Source organism: Desmodus rotundus, chromosome X, assembly GCF_022682495.2.
Source record: "Desmodus rotundus isolate HL8 chromosome X, HLdesRot8A.1, whole genome shotgun sequence".
Taxonomy (NCBI): domain Eukaryota; kingdom Metazoa; phylum Chordata; class Mammalia; order Chiroptera; family Phyllostomidae; genus Desmodus; species Desmodus rotundus.
In genome coordinates, this window is record NC_071400.1 from 5,746,527 (window position 1) to 5,768,215 (window position 21,689).

General features: G+C 41.6%; 1 protein-coding gene across 3 annotated transcripts in view; it reads left to right on the plus strand.

The window, feature by feature from the left end:
- AR (androgen receptor) overlaps nucleotides 1-21,689 on the plus strand; it is a 233,061-nt gene that overhangs the window by 178,153 nt on the left and 33,219 nt on the right. For all 3 annotated transcript variants that reach the window (XR_006654762.2, XM_053917168.2, XM_024555323.3), the window contains one exon: nucleotides 15,772-16,059. Coding sequence is in view for 2 of the 3 variants with exons in the window: in XM_053917168.2 (XP_053773143.1) it covers nucleotides 15,772-16,059 (288 nt within the window). In the remaining variant the exon portion in view is untranslated. The remainder of the gene's footprint in view (nucleotides 1-15,771; nucleotides 16,060-21,689) is intronic.

Genomic DNA, 21,689 nt, shown 5'->3' on the forward strand with positions numbered 1-21,689 from the left:
CTCCCGCTCTCCTCCCGCCCCCTCCCCACTGACAACCCTCCATATGATCTCCATTTCTGTGATTCTGTTCCTGTTCTAGTTGTTTGCTTAGTTTGTTTTTGTTTTTGTTTTTAGGTTCAGTTGTTGATCGTTGTGACTTTGTTGTCATTTCACTGTTCATAGTTTTGATCTTCTTCTTTTGCTTAGATAAGTCCCTTTAACATTTCATATAATAAGGGTGTGGTGATGACGAACTCCTTTAACGACCTTATCTGGGGAGCACTTTCATTCTAAATGAAACCTTTGCTGGATAGATTAATCTTGGATCTAGGTCCTTGCCTTTTATGACTTTGAATATGTCTTTCCAGCCCCTTCTTGCCTACAAGGTTTCTTTGGAGAAACCAGCTGATAGGCTTATGGGAACTCCTTTGTAGGTAACTGTCTCCTTTTCTCCTGCTGCTTTCAAGATTCTCTCCTCATCTTTAATCTTGGAGAATGTAATTATGATGTGCCTTGGTGTGTGCTTCCTTGGGTCCAACTTCTTTGGGACCCTCTGAGCTTCCTGGACTTCCCGGAAGTCTATTTCCTTTGCCAGATTGGGGAAGTTCTCCTTCATTATTTGTTCAAATAAGTTTTCCATTTCTTGCGTTCCTCTTCTCCTTCTGGCACCCCTATGATTCAGATGTTCGAACATTTAAGGTTGTCCCAGAGGTTCCTAAGCTTCTCCTCATTTTTTTTGAATTCTTGAGTCTTCATTCTGTTCCAGTTGAATGTTTATTTCTTCCTTCTGCTCCAAACTGTTGATTTGAGTCCTGGTTTCCTTGCCATCACTGTTGTTTCCCTGTGCATTTTCCTTCATTTCACTTTTCATAGCCTTCACTTTTTCCTCTATATTGTGACCATACTCAACCAATTTGTATGAGCATCCTGGTTACAGTGTTTTGAATTCTGCATCTGATAGGTTGGCTGTCTTGTCATCACTTAGTTGTATTTTTTCTGGAGCTTTGATCTGTTCTTTTATTTGGGCCAGTTTTTGTCTCCACGCACGTGTTCTGTAGTAAGGGGTAGAGCCTTAGGTATTTGCCAGGGTGGGGCAACCCACGTCTCTGCATTGTGGTGCTGTATGTGGGGGAGGGGTCTGAGAGGGAACAATGCAGCTTGCTCAGCTCTTGGCAGGCTTTCAGTGACTTCCCCCGCTACCCACAAGGAAATTGGGCCCTTCTGGTGCTGATTCCCCGGTTGGTGAGTCTGTGTATATTCTAGAACCCTGTGGGTATCTCCAATGAACTCTCCTGTGAGGTTGGGACTTTCTCCTGCTGCTGCAATCCCCACAGGTTTTTTCAGTCAGAGGTTTTGAGGCTTTATTTCACCTTAGTGGAACCCTGGGTTGCTCAGTATGTCTGGCTCCCCAGCTATTCCTCCTGGTTTATCTGCATGCAAATGTGGGGTGGCCGCTCCACCAGCCACCACCTCACCTGTCCCAGTCCTTCAGCTGCTGACTGGCTGGGAGTCCTCTCCATCTGGTTGCCCATCTCTGCCCCTCCTACTGGTCTGGATGAATGTTTCTTCAACTCCTTGGTTGTCAGACCTCCATGCAGTTCGATTGTCTGTCAGTTCTGGTTGTTTTTTGTTTTTAAATTCTTTGTTGTCCATGTTTTGGTTGTGCGAGGAGGCATACTATCTATCTACGCCTCCATCTTGGCTAGAAGTTCCCACCACCTTTTCTTTATGGTGAATAACATTTTAGAACTTTTATGTTATCATCACACTTTGTTCCTTTAAGTTCAGTGAATTTTTCGCTATGGTTCAGTCTTGGAAAGTCCTTCAGGTGGTGTAGAATCTTTCCTGTACTTTCAGAGGCCATCATAGTGTCAGTATTCCTTGTTGACATCCTCATTAATTAATAATATTATTCCCACCTTTCACATAAGGAAATTGAGGTAGATAAAGGCTAAGTCTTGCTCAAATTTTCACACCTACTAAGCAGTACAGCCAGGCTTACAACGTGAGACAGTTTAGCTCCAGACTCTTTTGTTTTAATTAATACCCTTTATATATATATCTGGAAATTAAGAGCAAAAGAAGGAAAGAGATGATACTGAGGTCATGCAGTGAGCTTCCCTGGATCCGAATCCAGTGTTCTTCTGACCTTATAAGCCTAAATTATAGAGTGATATGCCCTGACTCTAATCTTTGTGGGTGGAAAGACGGCTGGCATGATTTAAACCAGAACCATATGCTTACTTTTCCCAGGCCAAAATTCACTTGCAGATTTCTGTTTGTCCAGCATAGTTGTTGTTTAGAAAATTGACATAGGCTGCTCCTAGATAGGACTTCAATCACTTTTACTGTCCCTAGCCCACTCTATTTATGTTCACTAGGCAGTTTTACTCATTTACATATCTGCCTAACTAATGAAGGTATTGAATTCATGAACCCTAGATTTAAACATTATAATATATAAGCATCTGCACACACACTCACATACATTCACATAATTACAGCCTAGTTTGTTTTCACAAAGTTTTTGCAGGTCTGCACAATATATACCTTTATGTTTATGTAATATTTAGAATTATACTCATGATCTGAATTCAGTTTTATAGGCAGCTATGTCCAGAAGAAATTCTGTTACTGTCTTTCATTTCATAATATGTTACTTTTCCCTTCCCTTCTCTACTCTATCTGGTTCTCTATTAATCTTGCTCTCCCTCTTTCCCCATGCCTGAGTTAGGTCACCTCCAAGCCATTCACTATCTACTCTTTAGATGGATGGAGAGTGGAGAAACCATTTTGAGAGCTCACTATCTGCCAGGCATTCTCTCTTATTTAGTTCTCTAAAGTATTTTAAGAACTATGTGGGGTCATCCCCATTTTACAAATAAGGAAACTAGATCTCAGAGAAGCTAAGCAAAGGGCTGTTATTAAGCTAGTTAAATAACAGAGCTGGGATTTGAACCCAAGATCTTCTGACTCCAAAGCCTATTATCTTGCCCTAAACCACACTTCTATAAGGAAACTGTATTAGTTTTCTATTGCTGACTAACAAGTCACCACAAATTTAGCAGCTTCATACAGTACCCATTTATCGGCTCATAGTTCTGTAAGTCAAAAGTTTGACACAGCATGACTGGCTTCTCAGCTCAGTATGTCACAAGGATGAAATCAAGGTATTGGCCAGGCTGCATTCTACTCTGGAGCTCAGTGCCCTCTTCCAAGCTCATGTGATTATAGCAAGGTTCAATTTCTTGTATCTGTAGGATTAAGGCTCCTGTTTCCTTCTGGCTTTCAGCCAGAAGTTGCTCTCAGCTACTCAAGGCTGCCCTCATTTCTTGCCATGTGTACCCCCCACCTTCAAAGCCAATAACAGAAAATCTTCCTTATGTTAAATTCTCCTGACTCCATGCATATCTTTCCAGAAAGAGCCCAGTTCCTTTTAAAGGTTCATGTGAATAGTTCAGGCCTATGAAGGATATGAACCCTTAATATTCAACTTAATTGTGGCCTTAATCACATCTTCCCAATTCTTTCACAACAGCACCTAGATCAACATTTGACCAAATAACTGAAAGAAGGTGTCTGCACACCAGGGGGTAGGAAACTTGGAGGCCATCTTAGAAATTTACCTACCACAGAAAGTGATTCTTTTGAGCTCCATATGAGGAAGATGAACATCCTTGACCTTAGAGAGAGAGAGATTCAAACTTTCTAAGACATTGGAAATTTCACTTCACCTTGCCTCTCTCCTGACCATGGATGAGAAAGCCTCTATCTTGAGGTGGCAAGGAATGGGGCTACAACAGAGCTTAAAAGTCACAGTGGCTATAAAAGCTACAGATTAATAACATATAACTCTCCTTAAGGATGTATCATGAATCTAAACTTGAAAAATATTTCTCTGGTGCTGTAGAGGCAGCCCTCACTGGGGTCTAATGCCCCCAGATTGAAAAGTGAGTTCCCCATAAGATCTAAGCATCATGTCAGGTGCTTCAATCCCCTAAGGAGCTAGTAGGAACAGGGAAGTACCTTGACAGTGGCCCTTTCTCATCACTGCTCTGACGTGACATTGAAAGACAGGGAAGAGATGCAAACTAACTCACACACTATTAGAATTATTCACTTTTACTGTCTCCTTTTTCCTGTCCTCACCACTCAATTTAAGTAAACTAATGGGTCTCTGCCATAGCACAGGGGCCAGCAGGCCTGTACATCACATGAAAAAGTTAGATCTGACTCTGGGGCTCAGGTGCATGAGGCAGGAGGGGTGTGGGGCTGGCCTTCATAGAAGAAAACAAGGTCTTGGGCATTGAGTAACAGCTAAGAATAGCAAGCCTCATTGTCCAGCATTCGAAGTCGTCTAGTGACATGCTGGCCTTTGCTGCAGAGAGAGAACAGAGGATACCCCAGTAGAACGAATGGAATCTGATTTCATTTATGTTCAATACAATTACCCTCGTCAGACAGAGAGGCCAGAGCACCTGGTGCCATTTGAGCTATGGTGGCCACAGGAATAACACATTACCCAGGTCCCGGAGGCAAGTGGGAATGTGGCTTCTTTTCCTTAAGCAGATGACATATAGGTCTAGAAGAGGAAAATGTGAAAATATCAGCCTAGTTCTCATTAGCACTATGCATAGAAAGGGAATTATTTCATGTTGATGGATTCTCCCTACAGTCTCTGAACATATTGGTCTTGCTTGTAATGAGTTTGTTTAGGTCCACAAGTCATCACCCCACTGAGATCTGAGTTACTGGTGGTACAGTCAAGGTGACAGAACATACCTCACTAACTGTACCACCACCAATTACTCTGTGTGCCCCTCCACCTTTTAGAAAAACTCATAAATTCATCTGTGTAAAATTCTTTGGCTGCTTTTCTTCTTTGCCAATAGCATGAGTAGGGCATGACAAATGGGATGGCTTCCCCAGAGACAAGTTTAGATTCACAACACTATTTCATAGAACTTCCTGTGATGATGGAAATGTTCTATATCTGTGCTGTCCTACATAGTAGCCTCTAGCGACATGTGCCTTTGAGCATTTGAAATGTAGCTAGTGACACTAAGGAATTATAATTTTATTTAGTTATAATTAATTTAAATTTAAATAGCCACATGTGGTTAGTGGCTATTTAACCACTGTGTTGGACACTGCAAATACAGAAGAAGCTCAGAGAGAGAATTACTGAGAGAAAATAGAAATCAGCTAAAATAGACCTGATGTAATATAGCAACTCCACTCTCTCTTGCCTCAGCCTCCCTATCTTTGACTGGAAAGGGTGGATTAATGTCAAAAGCCCAAAATTGTATCCAGCCAAGATGGAGGCATACGTATATACACTTTACCTCCTTGCACAACCAAAAGAATGACAACAACAAATTAAAAAATAATAATCAGAACTGACAGAAAAGCGAACTGTATGGAAGTCTGATAACCAAGGAGTTAAAGAAGAAACATTCATTCAGACTATGTCAAAACGCAGTGACGTGGGTTGCTATGCCCTAACAAATACCTAAGGTTCCACCTCTTACAACGTAACAGGAACACTGAGGCAAAAAAAAAACAAAAACAAAAGACCTATGGTCCAAGTGAAAGAACATATCAAAGCTCCAGGAAAGTACAGGAAAGATTCTACACCACCTGAAGGACTTTCCAAGACTGAACCATAGCGAAAAATTCACTGAACTTAAAGGAACAAAGTGTGATGATAACATAAAAGTTCTAAAATGTTATTCACCATAAAGAAAAGGTGGTGGGAACTTCTAGCCAAGATGGAGGCGTAGATAGATAGTATGCCTCCTCGCACAACCAAAACATGGACAACAAAGAATTTAAAAACAAAAAACAACCAGAACTGACAGACAATCGAACTGCATGGAGGTCTGACAACCAAGGAGTTGAAGAAACATTCATCCAGACCAGTAGGAGGGGCAGAGATGGGCAACCAGATGGAGAGGACTCCCAGCCAGTCAGCAGCTGAAGGACTGGGACAGGTGAGGTGGTGGCTGGTGGAGCGGCCACCCCACATTTGCATGCAGATAAACCAGGAGGAATAGCTGGGGAGCCAGACATACTGAGCAACCCAGGGTTCCACTAAGGTGAAATAAAGCCTCAAAACCTCTGACTGAAAAAACCTGTGGGGATTGCAGCAGCAGGAGAAAGTCCCAACCTCACAGGAGAGTTCATTGGAGATACCCACAGGGTTCTAGAATATACACAGACTCACCAACCGGGGAATCAGCACCAGAAGGGCCCAATTTCCTTGTGGGTAGCGGGGGAAGTCACTGAAAGCCTGCCAAGAGCTGAGCAAGCTGCATTGTTCCCTCTCAGACCCCTCCCCCACATACAGCACCACAATGCAGAGACGTGGGTTGCCCCACCCTGGCAAATACCTAAGGCTCTACCCCTTACTACAGAACACGTGCGTGGAGACAAAAACTGGCCCAAATAAAAGAACAGATCAAAGCTCCAGAAAAAATACAACTAAGTGATGACAAGACAGCCAACCTATCAGATGCAGAATTCAAAACACTGTAACCAGGATGCTCATACAAATTGGTTGAGTATGGTCACAATATAGAGGAAAAAGTGAAGGCTATGAAAAGTGAAATGAAGGAAAATGCACAGGGAAACAACAGTGATGGCAAGGAAACCAGGACTCAAATCAACAGTTTGGAGCAGAAGGAAGAAATAAACATTCAACTGGAACAGAATGAAGACTCAAGAATTCAAAAAAAATGAGGAGAAGCTTAGGAACCTCTGGGACAACCTTAAATGTTCGAACATCTGAATCATAGGGGTGCCAGAAGGAGAAGAGGAACGCAAGAAATGGAAAACTTATTTGAACAAATAATGAAGGAGAACTTCCCCAATCTGGCAAAGGAAATAGACTTCCGGGAAGTCCAGGAAGCTCAGAGGGTCCCAAAGAAGTTGGACCCAAGGAAGCACACACCAAGGCACATCATAATTACATTCTCCAAGATTAAAGATGAGGAGAGAATCTTGAAAGCAGCAGGAGAAAAGGAGACAGTTACCTACAAAGGAGTTCCCATAAGCCTATCAGCTGGTTTCTCCAAAGAAACCTTGTAGGCAAGAAGGGGTTGGAAAGACATATTCAAAGTCATAAAAGGCAAGGACCTAGATCCAAGATTAATCTATCCAGCAAAGGTTTCATTTAGAATGAAAGTGCTCCCCAGATAAGGTCGTTAAAGGAGTTCGTCATCACCACACCCTTATTATATGAAATGTTAAAGGGACTTATCTAAGCAAAAGAAGAAGATCAAAACTATGAACAGTGAAATGACAACAAAGTCACAACGATCAACAACTGAACCTAAAAACAAAAACAAAAACAAACTAAGCAAACAACTAGAACAGGAACAGAATCACAGAAATGGAGATCATATGGAGGGTTGTCAGTGGGGAGGGGGCGGGAGGAGAGCGGGAGGGAAAGTTACAGGGACTAAGAAGCCTAAATGGCAGGTACAAAGTAGACAGGAGGAGGTTAAGAATAGTATTGGAAATGGAGAAGCCAAGGAACTTATATGTATGACCCATGGACATGAACTAAGGGGAGCAAATGCTGGTGGGATGGGGGGGTGGTGCAGGGCAGAGGGAGATAAAGGGGAGGAAAAAATAGGGCAACTGTAGTAGCATAAGCAATAAAATATATTTAAAAAAATAAAACTCAAACACAGACAAGCAAAAAAAAAAAGTCCCAAAATTGTGACTAGGACTAAATTCAATTTTGGAATACAGATGAGTTTCAGGAAAATATTTAAATATTATATGAATGCCTTCTAGGGGTGTGTGTGAATGTGTGTGTATATGCAAGTACATGGTAGGAGCAAGAAGGCAACAAGGCATTCACTCCAGTTCTTCACGAGTGTTCCCACTATTCACACGCACACACCCACCACTGTATACCTGTGTAGATCTTGAAGGTATATTGAATCTGTGATCCCGTGGATGAATTGATTTCTAAGGACCCTTCCTCTTTTGTCATGCTGTGGATATATAGGCCACTATAGTGCCCCAAACCTGTTTCGAATTTGGACACATGACTAGAGTATTCGCATAGCCTCCTGCCTGTGCGCTTCTAAATTTGATGCTAGTTACTGAATTTTGAAGTAAACGGTGAGGATGAAAGGCAGGAAAGATATAACCCCAATCCCATTCTTCAACTCTGTCTTTAGGTTCAGGGCTTCAGACACCTTGGAGTGGCAGCATGCTAGTAGAAAGTACATGGTTGTAGTCAGCAGACTAGGTTCAGATTATGAGGTTCAAATTTTTACTAGCTGTGTTAACTTTAGTTTACTTACAAAAGAAGGAGGTTTGGAAATGTTCTTAACCTTCGAAGATTATTGTGGAATTAAATGATGTAATGTGTTCATGGAGTGAGACACATAAAAGGACCCTGAAAAAATAGTTATCTTTATTTATTGTTGTTTCTCAGGCATAGGGCTAATTGTGTCTTAGTCCTCTCCCAGGCTTGAAGAGAACTAAATGGTCTGGCAAGTCCTGATTTCAAGGCCAGAAAGTGCCAATAATGAGGAGTAAGGGGTCTACCTCTAGAATCAGTACCAGGGCAGCAGATCCAGTAGGCACTACAGCCTGTAAAGCTGCCTACAAGAACTCAATGTCAGCAATGTCATCTTGCACTCTGGGTTGATTTTCCAGACTCCTTTTTTATTTTACCCTAAGTTTACTCTATGCTCCTCTTTAACCACCAAGTCCACCATTTTTTCCTCCTTTTTCCTAGTTGTTGATCCAAACATGTGATCTATTCCTGCATTGTGTCGCACTATGATTGTAGTTTGCACTGAAGGACTTATTTCTCTAGTTACACCTGCAAGTTAGTTTCAGATAAGTACCTTTTCCTGCAGGAGCCAGAAAGAGATCAGTGGCAGGTTTTGTTGTATTTATCCATTTAAATTTGGCAATCCAGTTCCTTCTTTGTTTTATACCTTTTTGAATGTATTATTATTATTTTAAAGGGATTAGAGACAAAGTGGTTTATGATCTTCCCCAGTACATCTCCCTACACTAGGCCTCAGAGTTATGACCTGTTCAATTATTTATATGTGTGCCAATATAAATGCTAGGGAATTAAGCATTGAGATGTCCAAGGACCTCTAAATTGAGTGCGTGTGAGCATGGTGCAGGTGAGGATGGTTTATAAAGTTTGAGTTTTGGATTATTGTTGTTTTTAATAATGTTATTTTTATCATTCTTTCTAGTGGCTGCTTCCTAGCATGGTTCCTATTTTACAGACATATTAGAGGCAAGAAAATTCTATTATTTCTTTGTTACTAATGGAGATTTCAGCCCTTCAGCTTCCCCTTGACCCCTTTGCTAAAGAAGAAAATCAATATGTGTTGCAGTGCATATTCACTATGGATGTAATATCTGACAATATCTGAGGCTGTTTTAGAGTTTAGATGGAAATTCTGCAACACCAGAAAATTCCTATTTCTTTTGCAAAAAATGTGCTGATAGAATTTGGTAGTCTGAAGATGGGAAGAGACATTCAAAGCCATTTAAAAACTCATTCCCATCTGATGCTTCAGCTTGAATTCTTAACCATTGTGCATCTACTCTCTGCTTGATCATCTCTAATAAATAACAGGAGTGCCTAGCAACCTTTCCATGTTCAGAGAGTTTTAACTATAAAAGTGTATGTGCGTGTGTGTGTGTGTGTGTGTGTGTAGAGATAGAGGGAAAGAGAACTAATTCCAAGTCACTATACATTTTGGTACCCCTAGGGACACAAAATGTATGTCTAGTTCTTCTAGACTTATGTGTGCCTTTTTATTCTCTGACCGAGAAATCTAGATGTGCTAGACATAGACAAAGTACATCACTCTCTTGATTTAAAACATTCTGTATTTGCCTATTATCTCTAAGGTAAAGCCCAAACTTCTTTTTTTTAAGATTTTATTTATTTATTTTCAGAGAGGGAAAGGGAGGGAGAAAAAGAGAGAGAGAGAGAAAGAGAAACATCAATGCTTGGTTGCCTCTCACGTGGCCCCTACCAGGGACCTGGCCCACAACCTAGGCGTGTGCCCTGACTGGGAATTGAACCGGCAACCCTTTGGTTTGCAGCCCACGCTCAATCCACTGTGCTATGCCATCCAGGGCTCTTTTTTAAAAAATATATTTATTGATTATGCTATTACAGTGGTCCCATTTCCCCTCTTCACTCCACTTCATCCTGCCCACCCCCTCCCTCCCATAGTTCATGTCCATGGGTCATACTTATAAGTTCTTTGGCTTCTACATTTCCTATACTATTCTTACCCTCCCCCTGTCTATTTTCTACCTACCATTTATGGTACTTATTCTGTGTACCTTTCCCCCCTCTCTCCCCCTCCCACTCCCCTATTGATAACCCTCCCTGTGATCTCCATTGCTTTGCTTCTGTTCCTGTTCTAGTTGTTTGCTTAGTTTTATTTTGTTTTGGTTTTAGGTGTGGTTGTTTATAACTGTGAGTTTGCTGTCATTTGTACTGTTCATATTTTTTATCTTCTTTTTCTTAGGTAACTCCCTTTAACATTTCATATAATAAGGGCTTGGTGATGATGAACTCCTTTAACTTGACCTTATCTGAGAAGCACTTTATCTGCCCTTCCATTCTAAATGATAGCTTTGCTGGATACAGTAATCTTGGATGTAGGCCCTTGCCTTTCATGACTTGAAATACTTCTTGCCAGTCCCTTCTTGCCTGTAAGGTCTCTGTTGAGAAATCAGCTGACAGTCTTATGGGAACCCCTTTGTAGGTAACTGTGTCCTTCTCTCTTGCTGCTTCTAAGATTCTCTCCTTCTGTGTAATCTTGGCTAATGGAATTATGATGTGCCTTGGTGTGTTCCTCCTTGGGTCCAGCTTCTTTGGGACTCTCTGAGCTTCCTGGACTTCCTGGAAGTCTCTTTCCTTTGCCAGACTGGGGAAGTTCTCCTTCATTATTTGTTCAAATAAGGTTTCCATTTTTTGTTCTTCCTCTTCTCCTTCTGGCACCCCTAGAATTCGGATGTTGTAACGTTTCCAGATGTCCTGGAGGTTCCTAAGCCTCTCCTCATTTTTCCGAATTCTTGTTTCTTCATTCTTTTCTGGTTGGATGTTTCTTTCTTCCTTCTGGTCCACACCGTTGATTTGAGTCCCAGTTTCCCTCGCATCACTATTGGTTCCCTGTACATTTTCCTTTGTTTCTCTTAGCATAGCCTTCATTTTTTCATGTAATTTGCGACCAAATTCAACCAATTATGTGAGCTTCCTGATTACCAATGTTTTGAACTGTGTATCTGATAGGTTGGCTATCTCTTCATTGCTTAGTTGTATTTTTTCTGGAGCTTTGATCTGTTCTTTCATTTGGGCCATCTTTTTTGTCTTGGCGTGCCTATTATGTAAAGGGGCGGAGCCTTAGGTGTTCCCCGGGGCCGGGTAATGCTGGTCACTGAGCTGTGATGCTGTACGTGGGGGAGGGGCTGAGAGGGAGCAATGGCGCTTGCTGCACTCTGCCGGGTTTCAGTCACTCCCTCTGCTACCCACAATCAAACTGGCCCCCTCTAGCACTGATTCCCGAGTGGGTGAGCTTGTGCACACTCTAGGCCCCTGTGGGTCTCTCCAAGGACCTCTCCTGTGAGGGTGGGAGTTTCTCCTGCTGCTGCCTCAACCCCCACGGGTGTTTTCAATCAGAGGTTTGAGGCTTTTATTTCCCCGAGCTGGAGCCCTGGGTTGCACTGCCCGTTTCGCTCCCCCGCCGTTCCTCCTGGTTTATCTATGCATGAATGTGGGGCCACGGGGTCTGCTAGCTGTGCACTGCCTGCCCTTTTGTCCCACAATCCGCCATGTCTCTGGATCCAGCCGCTTTGCCCCGAGTACTCTCCGCCCTGGCTGCCCGTCTCCGCCCCTCCTAGCAGTCTGGATTAATGTTTCTTCTTTATCTCCTTGGTTGTCGGACTTCCGTGCGGTTCAATTTTCTGTCAGTTCTGGTTGTTTTTTTGTTTTTAAATTGTTGTTGTCCATTTGGTTGTGCAAGGAGACACAGTATGTCTACCTACGCCTCCATCTTGGTTCTCCCAGGGCTCTTTTTTTTTAATTATATTTTATTGATTATGCTATTAATGTTGTCCTGATTTTCCCACTTTGCCCCCCTCCATGCATAACCCCCCACTCCCTCAGGCAGTTCCCACACTTTTGTTCATGTCCATGGGTCACCCGTATAAGTTCTTTGGCTACTCCATTTCCTATAGTGTACTTTACATCACCATGGCTATTTGGTAACTACCTATTTATACTTTTTTAATTCATTTTTTTATTCTTGTACAAGTACAGTTGTCTCCATTTTCCCTTCACCAGTCCTCCCACCCTCCATCCCCATCGCTCACCCTCGATCCTACCCTCCTTTGGCTTTGTCCATGGGTCCTTTATATATGTTCCTTGAGAACCCTTCCCCCTTTTTCCCCCATTAACCCCCTCCTTCCTCCCCCCTCCCCTCTAGTTACTGTCAGTTTGTTCTTTATTTCAATGTCTCTGGTTATATTTTGCTTGCTTGTTTGTTTTGTTGATTAGGTTCCATTTATAGGTCACATCATGTGGTATTTGTCTTTCACCGCCTGCCTTACTTCACTTAGCATAATGCTCTCGAGATCCATACATGCTGTTGTGAGGGGTGGGAGTTCCTTCTTTCATTCTGCTTTATAGTATTCCCATGTGTAAATGTACCATCATTTTTTTTTAATTTTCTTTCTTTTTAAAGATTTTATTTATTTATTTTAGACAGAGGGGAAGGGAGGGGAAAAGATAGGGATGGAAACATCAGTGTGTGATTGCTCCCTACTGGGGACTGCAACCCAGGCATATGCCCTGACTGGGAATTGAACCGTCAACCCTTTGGTTCGCAGGCCAGCACTCAATCCATTGAGTGACACCAGCCAGGGCCATACCATAGTTTTTTGATCCACTCATTTACTGATGGGCTCTTAGGTTGCTTCCAACACTTGACTATTGTAAATGATGCTGCCATGAACACAGGTGGGTATAGGTTCTTTTGAATTGGCATTTCAGGATTCTTAGGGTATAATCCCAGTAGTGGAATTGCCAGGTCAAAAGGCAGTTCCATTTTTAGTTTTCTGAGGAAATTCCATACTGTTTTCCACAGTGGCTGCACCAGTCTACATTCCCATGACAGTGCACTAAGGTTCCCTTTTCTCCTCAACCTCACCAGCACTTGTTGTTTATTGATTTGTTTATAATGGCCATTCTGACCGGTGTGAAGTGGTATCTCATTGTGGTTTTAATTTCCATCTCTGTGATGGCTAGTGATGCTGAGCATCCTTTCATATGTCTCTGGGCCCTATTTGTACTTCTTAATCCCCTCACCTCTTCACCCATTCCCCCACACCTAACTCCCATCTGGCAATCATCAAAATGCTCTCTGTATCCATGATTCTGTGGCTGTTCTTCTTGTTTGCTTAGTTTGTTTTTTTTAGATTCAATTGTTGATAGATATGTGTTTTTGACCATTTTATTATTCATAGTTTTGATCTTCTTCCTCCTCCTCCTCCTGCTCCTCCTCCTCCTCTTCTTCTTCCTCTTCCTCTTAAATAAGTCCCTTTAACTTTTCATATAATAATGGTTTGGTGATGATAAACTCTTTTAGTTTTTTCTTGTCTAGGAAGCTATTTAACTGCCATTTAATACTAAATGATAGCTTTGCTGGGTAGAGCATTCTTGGCTGTAGGTTCCTGCTTTTCATGACTTTGAATATTTCTTACCAATCCCTTCTAGTCTGCAAAGTTTCCTTGGAGAAATCAGCTAACAGTCTAATGGCAAGTCCCCTGGAGGTAACTCTCTGCTTTACTCTTGCTGCTTTTAAGATTCTCTCTTTATCTTTAACTTGGCATTTTAATTGTGATGTCTCTTGGAGTAGGCCTCTTTGCACCCATCTTGTTTGGGACTCTTTTGCTTCCTGGACTTGCATGGTTTTTCCTTCACCAAGTTAGGGAAGTTTTCTTTCATTTTTTCAAATAGATTTCCAATTTCTTGCTCTTTCTCTTCTTCTGGCACCCCTATTATGTGAATGTTGGACCTCTTGACATTGTCCCAGAGGCCGCTTAATTTCCTCATTTTTTGGACTCTTTTTTCCTTCTTGTTGTTCTGATTGGTTGTGTTTTGCTTCCTTATGTTTGAGATCATTGATTTGATTCTCAGCTTCACTATACTGTTGTTTCCCTGTAAATTGTTCTTTATTTCAATTAGTGTATCCTTCGCTTCTGACTGGATCTTTTTTATGCTGCTGAAGTCGTCACTAATTTCCTTGAGTATCCTTATAACCAGTGTTTTGAACTCTGCATCTGATAGATGGCTTATCTCCATTTTGTTTAGCTCTTTTTCTGGAGTTTTGATCCATTCTTTCATTTGGGCCATGTTTCTTTGTCTCCTCATTTTGGCAGCCTCCCTGTGTTTGTTTCTATATATTAGGAGAGCTGCTTTGTCTTGGTAGTGTGGCCTTAATGCAGTAGGTGTCCTGTAGGGTCCAGTGGTACAGCCTCCCCTTCCAACCAAGCTGGGTACTCAAGTTGCACCCTATGTGTGAGCTGAGTACACCCTCCTCTTGTAGTTGAGCCTTGGTTGCTGTTGGCAGATCAATTGGAGGGCTTTACCCAGGCTAGTCAGCTGCAAGGATTGGCCGTAACCACTGACCACCGACCTCCACCCTCTGTGGAGGATCAGCTGTGCAGGGGCAGGGTGTTGGTGCTCTGGCGTGGTCTGTAGCTATCTACTGGGCGTGCTGGCACTGGGTTGTGTGGGCCAAGTTCAGCCCCCACCAGGTCACCCTACCTGAGATGTAGAGCAATCTGAGATGGCTGCTACTTGTGCTCGGCTTAGAGATTCCCAGGCAAAACCAATCTGTGAATCTAGGCTGGCTGCTTCTAGTACTGGGCCTGGGGCTTACTGAGGCCAGCTGTTGCTTTTTTTGAGAGGATTTAGGAAGTTGGGAAGCAGTTGTGGAGTCTGTGGGGATCTCCATGGTGAAGCCCAAGCTTCTTAACAAGTTATACATCAGGTCCCATCTTTGTTTTCAACCTCCTAAATAGTTACTGTCTCTCTCTCCACACATGCAATATATACTCCAACCACACTGGTCTCTATTTGCCCCAAACACTCCTCGGTGCTTTTGTTTATACTTTTTCCACTCTTCTCTGCCTGGTGAAACCCTCACTATTCCTCAAGATCCAGGTCAAGTGCTATCATAAAGCTTTTCTTGATCCCACCTCTGCAGATAGATTATTGTCTTTTTAGTTAATACCTTTGTTGTAACATTTACTGGTTTGATGTTTTAACTGCTTATCGGTAGTAATTTCTCCTGTACCAGACAGGATTAGGTCCTATGTCCTTTTTGTCACCCAGAAGAAAAGGCTTAACTTTGAATGTCTGTTGAATGAATGAATGAATTGTGACTATATTAGTAAATGATTTAATTGAAGGTTTAAGATATGAATACTGAAGACTGCATTTATGCAGAGCCTAATCCAAGGATATAATAGGTCTGTCTGGCAAAGGGACTGGATAGAAAGCAAGATATGAAATTTGAGTTTAGTAGGGATTCGGAATGATGGATCATTCATTTAACCAGGGTAAAACTGAGCATTTGTCCTTAAGGGTTTAGAATCTGTGACCAGAGATAATGAACATCCTTATTTTCATTGCTCAGATAGGTTTTCTAACAGCGTAGCTGTGCTGTGTGTTTTGGGCACTGATAATAAATCCAAGATTCCATTTCTTCCCAATAGCTCGGAAACTGAAGAAACTTGGTAATCTGAAACTACAGGAGGAAGGGGAAGTTTCCAGCGCCAACAGCCCCACTGAAGAGCCAACTCAGAAGCTGGCAGTGTCACATGTTGAAGGCTATGAGTGTCAGCCCATCTTTCTGAATGTCCTGGAAGCCATTGAACCAGGCGTGGTGTGTGCTGGACATGACAACAACCAGCCCGACTCCTTTGCAGCCTTGCTGTCTAGCCTCAATGAACTGGGTGAAAGACAGCTTGTACATGTGGTAAAGTGGGCCAAGGCCTTGCCTGGTAAGGAAAACAAAGAGGGGGCATGGGATAAGGACAATAATATTTAGTGAATGTCCCTATGAGCTAGGCAGGTACCATGTCCAGCCCTTTCCTGCTAATTAACTCATGCAATTCTCACCATTACCCTCACCATCTACCCATGGGAGTAGTGAATGCTATAATCCCCACTTTAAAAATAAGGAAACTCAGAAATCAATGAATAGAGCAGAATTATGCAGTGTCCCATAAACCTCATATGAGCACACAGCGATCATGTTTAATCCGCAGACATAGTGTGAAAATTTTCCCATAATCACAGATCATAGAGACATAACCTTTATATGCCTTAAGATGCTCTTCTCCATATGCACACATATGCTCACCCCAAAGATAATTTTGAGCCTGACTGATATTCTGTCTTCAATATTACCTTTAGCAGCCATATCATGAGAATATTTATGAGATGGTATGTAGAAAGAATGTGTGGTTGGGAGTCGGAACACTTGGGTTCTAGTCTTAGTTCTGCTTGTAAATCATTGTGTGGCCCTTTCCCTTTCTGGATCTCAGTTTCTCCATCTGGATAATGTGTGAAGAGTGGTTTGAACTAAATTGATGTTTTTCAAACTTTGCTTTAAGGAACTTTAGTGCTCTTTTAAAAACTTTAGGAATCATAGTAGAAGGAAATATTCAATGAATTCCATGGCAATGAAATACAAAATTTTTGTCTAACTTCCAGTTAGATACTTCCAGTGATGGGGAACTCACTTCCTCCCTAGGCCATCTGTTATTGGAACAGGACTGATTATTAAAATATTAGAACTCAATGATCCTCTGTACAAGTATTCACAAACTTTCCTTTAGCAACCAAACTTTTATTTCTCAAAACATCATGCACAGATGCAAATGGAGTGGTTGATTTAAAGCTAATATTTAAAGCTAATGACTCTTCCTCACTACACCGAGAGAAGTCTTAAGTTACTCTTACAGAATCTTAGGACTCCAAGGATTACAGTTTGGAAACCAGTGAAACATAAACTCTGCAAGAGTTTTCCTAATCCTAAAATTCTGTGATTCAAAGATTCTTTTGAAACATTGACAACCAATCCAATCCTTATGGAATGAAAGATCAACATGCCTCCTAATAATAACTGCCATTCAGGTGGAAATTTATAGAAAATAGAGCAGTTTCATGTGTATTACCCAATTTGATCCTCATAAAAATCCCATAAAGTAGGGATTCTCCCCCCACCCATTTTATAGATAAAAGACAATGAAGCCCTGAGAAGTGATATGCTTGGCTTACAAGTGCACAGTCAGAAAGTAGCAGGGCCAGAACTTGAGCCCACGTCTGCTCCTGATTCCAAATCCCTTCCTCATCCCACTCCATCCATAATCCGTTTAGTGCTCCTGTAGTTTTGTAACACTGGGCTTCACAGTGAGAGGCCAAGGCCTTACCCAAGGCCACATGGATCATAATATAGATTAACTGCATTTGAAGATATTACTTGTTAGTCACTGAATCCCTATTTTGTCTTTGCAACTCACAAGGCCCAGTTGCAGCCACCAGACCATTCATAACACCTTCCCAGCTTGGGAAGCTGGAAGCTGAGTTTGGCAAGCCAATAAGATCACTGGAAAGAAGGCTCAAGGACTCTGGCTGTGTATGCACTGTGCCAAAACAGAGTATACACACAAGGAGAAAAAATACAAAAAATAAAAACTGCGGTACATTTACACAATGGAATACTACACAGCAGAAAGAAAGAAAGAGCTCCTACCCTTTGCGACAGCATGGAGGGAACTGGAGAGTATTATGCTATGTGAAATAAGCCAGGTGGCGATAGATAAATACCATATGATCTCACATGAGTGTAATCTAATGAACAAAACAAACAAATGAGCAAAATAGAACCAGAGACATGGAAATAAGGACCAAACTGACAGGGACCAGAGGGGAGGGGGGAGAAGGAAAATGGGGAAAAGAAGGGGAAGGGTCAAGGAACATGTATAAAGGACCCATGGTAATGGACAACAGTGGGGATTGACTGTGAGCGTGGAGGGTAGGCAGGGCAGGGGAGAGCAATGGGAGAAAAATGAGGACAACTGTAAAAGAATAACAATTTAAAAAAAGAGAAAGTTGTTTTAATTCTCACTTATCTGGTTGTCATTTGTGTAAAAGAGATTCAGTTTAATCTTTTCAAGCAGTTGCCAAACACCTAAATTGTCCCATTTTATCAGATACAGAACCTTGTCCTGTGTATGATTCCACTTAATCCTCATAGCAATCCTATGAATCTTAGGGACTGTTATTTCCATTTCAAATGACTAGGCTCAGAGAGGTTAACCAACTTGTTTGATTTGGTTACTTAACAAATGGAGCCAAAACTTAGGCTCACACCCTCTGATTTCTAATTTGGTGGTCTTAAAAATAATGTAGTACAAATCATTTTGGCAGAATTTATATGACTAAGAGTCACTCACTTTCCTTAGCCCAACCCCCAGGATAGGAAGTCCTCTCCAACATTAACAAGTCTGCAAGACAATATCAGTTCACCATCTAGTTTATCCAACAAAATAATATGTGAACCTAAGTCATTTAAAAGAATAGTTTCAAAAAAGCCAATTACCACTTCATAAGACCTGTTATTTATATTATCAATAATCACCTAGTAGTTCAAGTTATTTGCTCACCCAACAGATTGAGTTCTTGTCCTGTACTAGGCACTATACTGGGCGCCTACTCAGATAAATTTTGTTGTAAGCTTTCTGTTGATAGTGGTGATATATGTAAATTGCCTAGTAGAGTACCTAGTACATTAACAAATGATAACTATTGATTGAGGGTGGGTGAGTAGATAATGTGTATTCAGTACATTTATAATCAGGTATCTGGTTTCAAATCTTAGCTATATACTAGTTGTTTGACCTTGGTCAAATCACATGTGCTTCTGTTTCCTCATTTGTAGAGGCAGTAGAACAATCTCTACCTTGCAAATTGTTATGAACATAGAAATTATGTATAAAGAGCACCTCGTACAGTATCTGAAATAGTAGATGCTCTGTAAATGGTTGGTCATTACAGTGAGGCTTGAGTGCTAAGCCACTGCTTTCACTAAAGTCAATTTAAGCTGCCACCAGCCTTGCCTAGTAGCCCATTCATGGGTCCCAAGGATGAATTGTCTTCCTTGAAGATGTTGGCTGTCCAGTTCACTACAGCAGCATAAATTTCCTAACTGGCCTTTCTTTGGTCATGTGCTCCCTAACAAGACATGAGACTACAGGTTTCCACTCCAGGTTGCTAACAAATGATGTTCATTGGATTCTAGTGAAAAAACAGAGTCTCAGAGAAACTGCCTTTGCTTCCAAACCTATTTTGTGTGTTTAGAAACCTGCAAGTGACTCCTCTTTATTTCTTCATAACAGCTTAACACAGTGCCAAATAGGTGTTGAGTGTGTGGGTGCAAAAGGAGACCTGTAGGCTAGAGCTACTGTTTCCTCAAGTCATTCCTTGATAACTATGCTCTCTGAGCAGGCTACTTCAAAGGCTAGACATTAGAGAACAAAGTTAGGTGTTATATTCAGATCAGACCTATAGGAAAATTGGCCTACTCTTTTGCTGATGTATATACAGTAAATAGGCTTGAGTTTTAAGCTGCTCTAACTAAGGACCATTAATTAGTGTTACAGCCAAACTAAGCTCTCCATTTTTCTCCTCTTTGTTAGTTCTCTGGCATCTCAGGGAGGAAAAACAAAGCATCAGTATAGACAGTTCCCTTGATACTTATACAGTTTAATCCTCATCCTCCATGCACCCTCACATTCACACACTCACCAGCCAAGACTTTACTTGTTTCCCATTGCCTCCCACCCCAGAGGTTCAGGGTTTGATTCTCAAGTACCCTCCTCAGGAGATCCCTGGATGTTCCATGATCGGCCCCTGTGTTTTTGTGTCCTAGTGGGAAGAGTCAGTACCAGGCATTCTGTCCTGGGGATTCAATGAGGAAATACTCTGGAATCTGAGGCTCCAGCTAGTTTGTCAGCATATCACTACAGGAAAAATGGAGGGCACAGGCCTGGGAGCTAAGATTGCAGCCAAGGATGGTGATATGAGGGACTCTAGAATTCCTGATGTCTGGTAGGCTTGGAACCTAAAAGAAAAGGGAAATGGGGTGTGCAGGTGGGCAAGGACCAACCAAACAGAACAATGTATCTACATATTGTAGACTTTAGGCCAGAGTCTATAGCTAAGAAAAGCTCATGACCTCTGTAGCTCTTGGGCTGTCTTTCAGCGGTAGAGTAGAATAAACAGTGGACAAGAGAATTTGAACACCCCTATACTAGTACCAGTTAAGCCATATATAGAATATATAACCTTGGGTGAATCAGTTAACCTCTCTGGTTCTCAGGTTCTTTGTTGCTAAAATAAGTGTGACATCACCTACTCTCTAGGGTTCTTGTAGGGTCAGATGAGGTTATCAACAGGAAAGTTAGAAACATTATCCAAAATTCATGGAAGCATTCATAGTGAGGTATAGCAAGACAGAATTTTAGATAATCCTGGATCTGTGGGGGAGAAGAGAAGTGGGATGCTGGTAGGGGACAAGCTCTGAGATGATGGTTTAAGTGTCCAACTGTTTAGAAACCTCCAGGAGAACATAACCATATCTGTCCTACCTATGTGGTATTATAGAGGTAGCACCTGGGAAACTGTTTTCTGAGTTTAAAGGAGATAATTTGGAGATCATCCCATTTTATAAAATGAAAAGAAATTGAGGGTCCTTAGTCCATTAATTAATATGTCTCAAATGCTTACTCAAATATCTGAACTGTGTTATGTACTAGGGAAGAAAAGATGAAGAGATGGTCTGTGTCTTCAAGAAGCTCCAACTCTTGTGGAGGAGACAGATGTATATATAGATAAATTCCAATATTGTGTAATGACTACTATAATTAGGTGGGGCTACACAAGGTTCAGTTAGAAGGTAAAGAAAAATTATTAAATTTTCTGCTTAGATGAATTAGGAAAAGCTTCACAGAGGAGGTAGTCTTTCAGCGAAGACTTGAATGCTGAATAGGTGTTTCTCAGATGGGAAGCCTAGGAAAGGAGGAATGTATTCCAGACAAAGGCAAATACCTGTGCAGAGATATAGAGGCATGAGAAAGTATGTTGTGTTCAGGAAGTTGTAAGTTTTTCAGAATATCTAGAACCTAGATTATGAGAAGACAAATGGCAAGAAATTAGTCTAAGGAGGCAGGTCTTGAAGATCCTGTTTGTGTATAATAACAACAGTAGGGCAGGAATGGCAGTAGAGTCAGAAACTGTTAGGGCCAGGGTACTTGCTGAACAACAAAAAAAATGGAGAGAAAGTGGGAGGCAGAAAGAGGGTCAGAGAAAAGAGCTTGAAGATGGTGTGGAGAAGGCAGTGGCTGTCAAATACTTTCACCATATGCTGATATGTAATAATACCCCATTCCCAGGGTAGTTAGAGGGTCAAAAAAGATTATCGCTGGAAAAGAGCTTTATAAAGTGAAAAGTGTTGTTCATGTGAGAGAAATAATTATTACACTGCATCTTCAGAAAGGCATAGATATCATGAACACAGGCTTTGGAGTCAGACTGCTTGGTTTTGGACCCTGGTCTGCCAGTTACT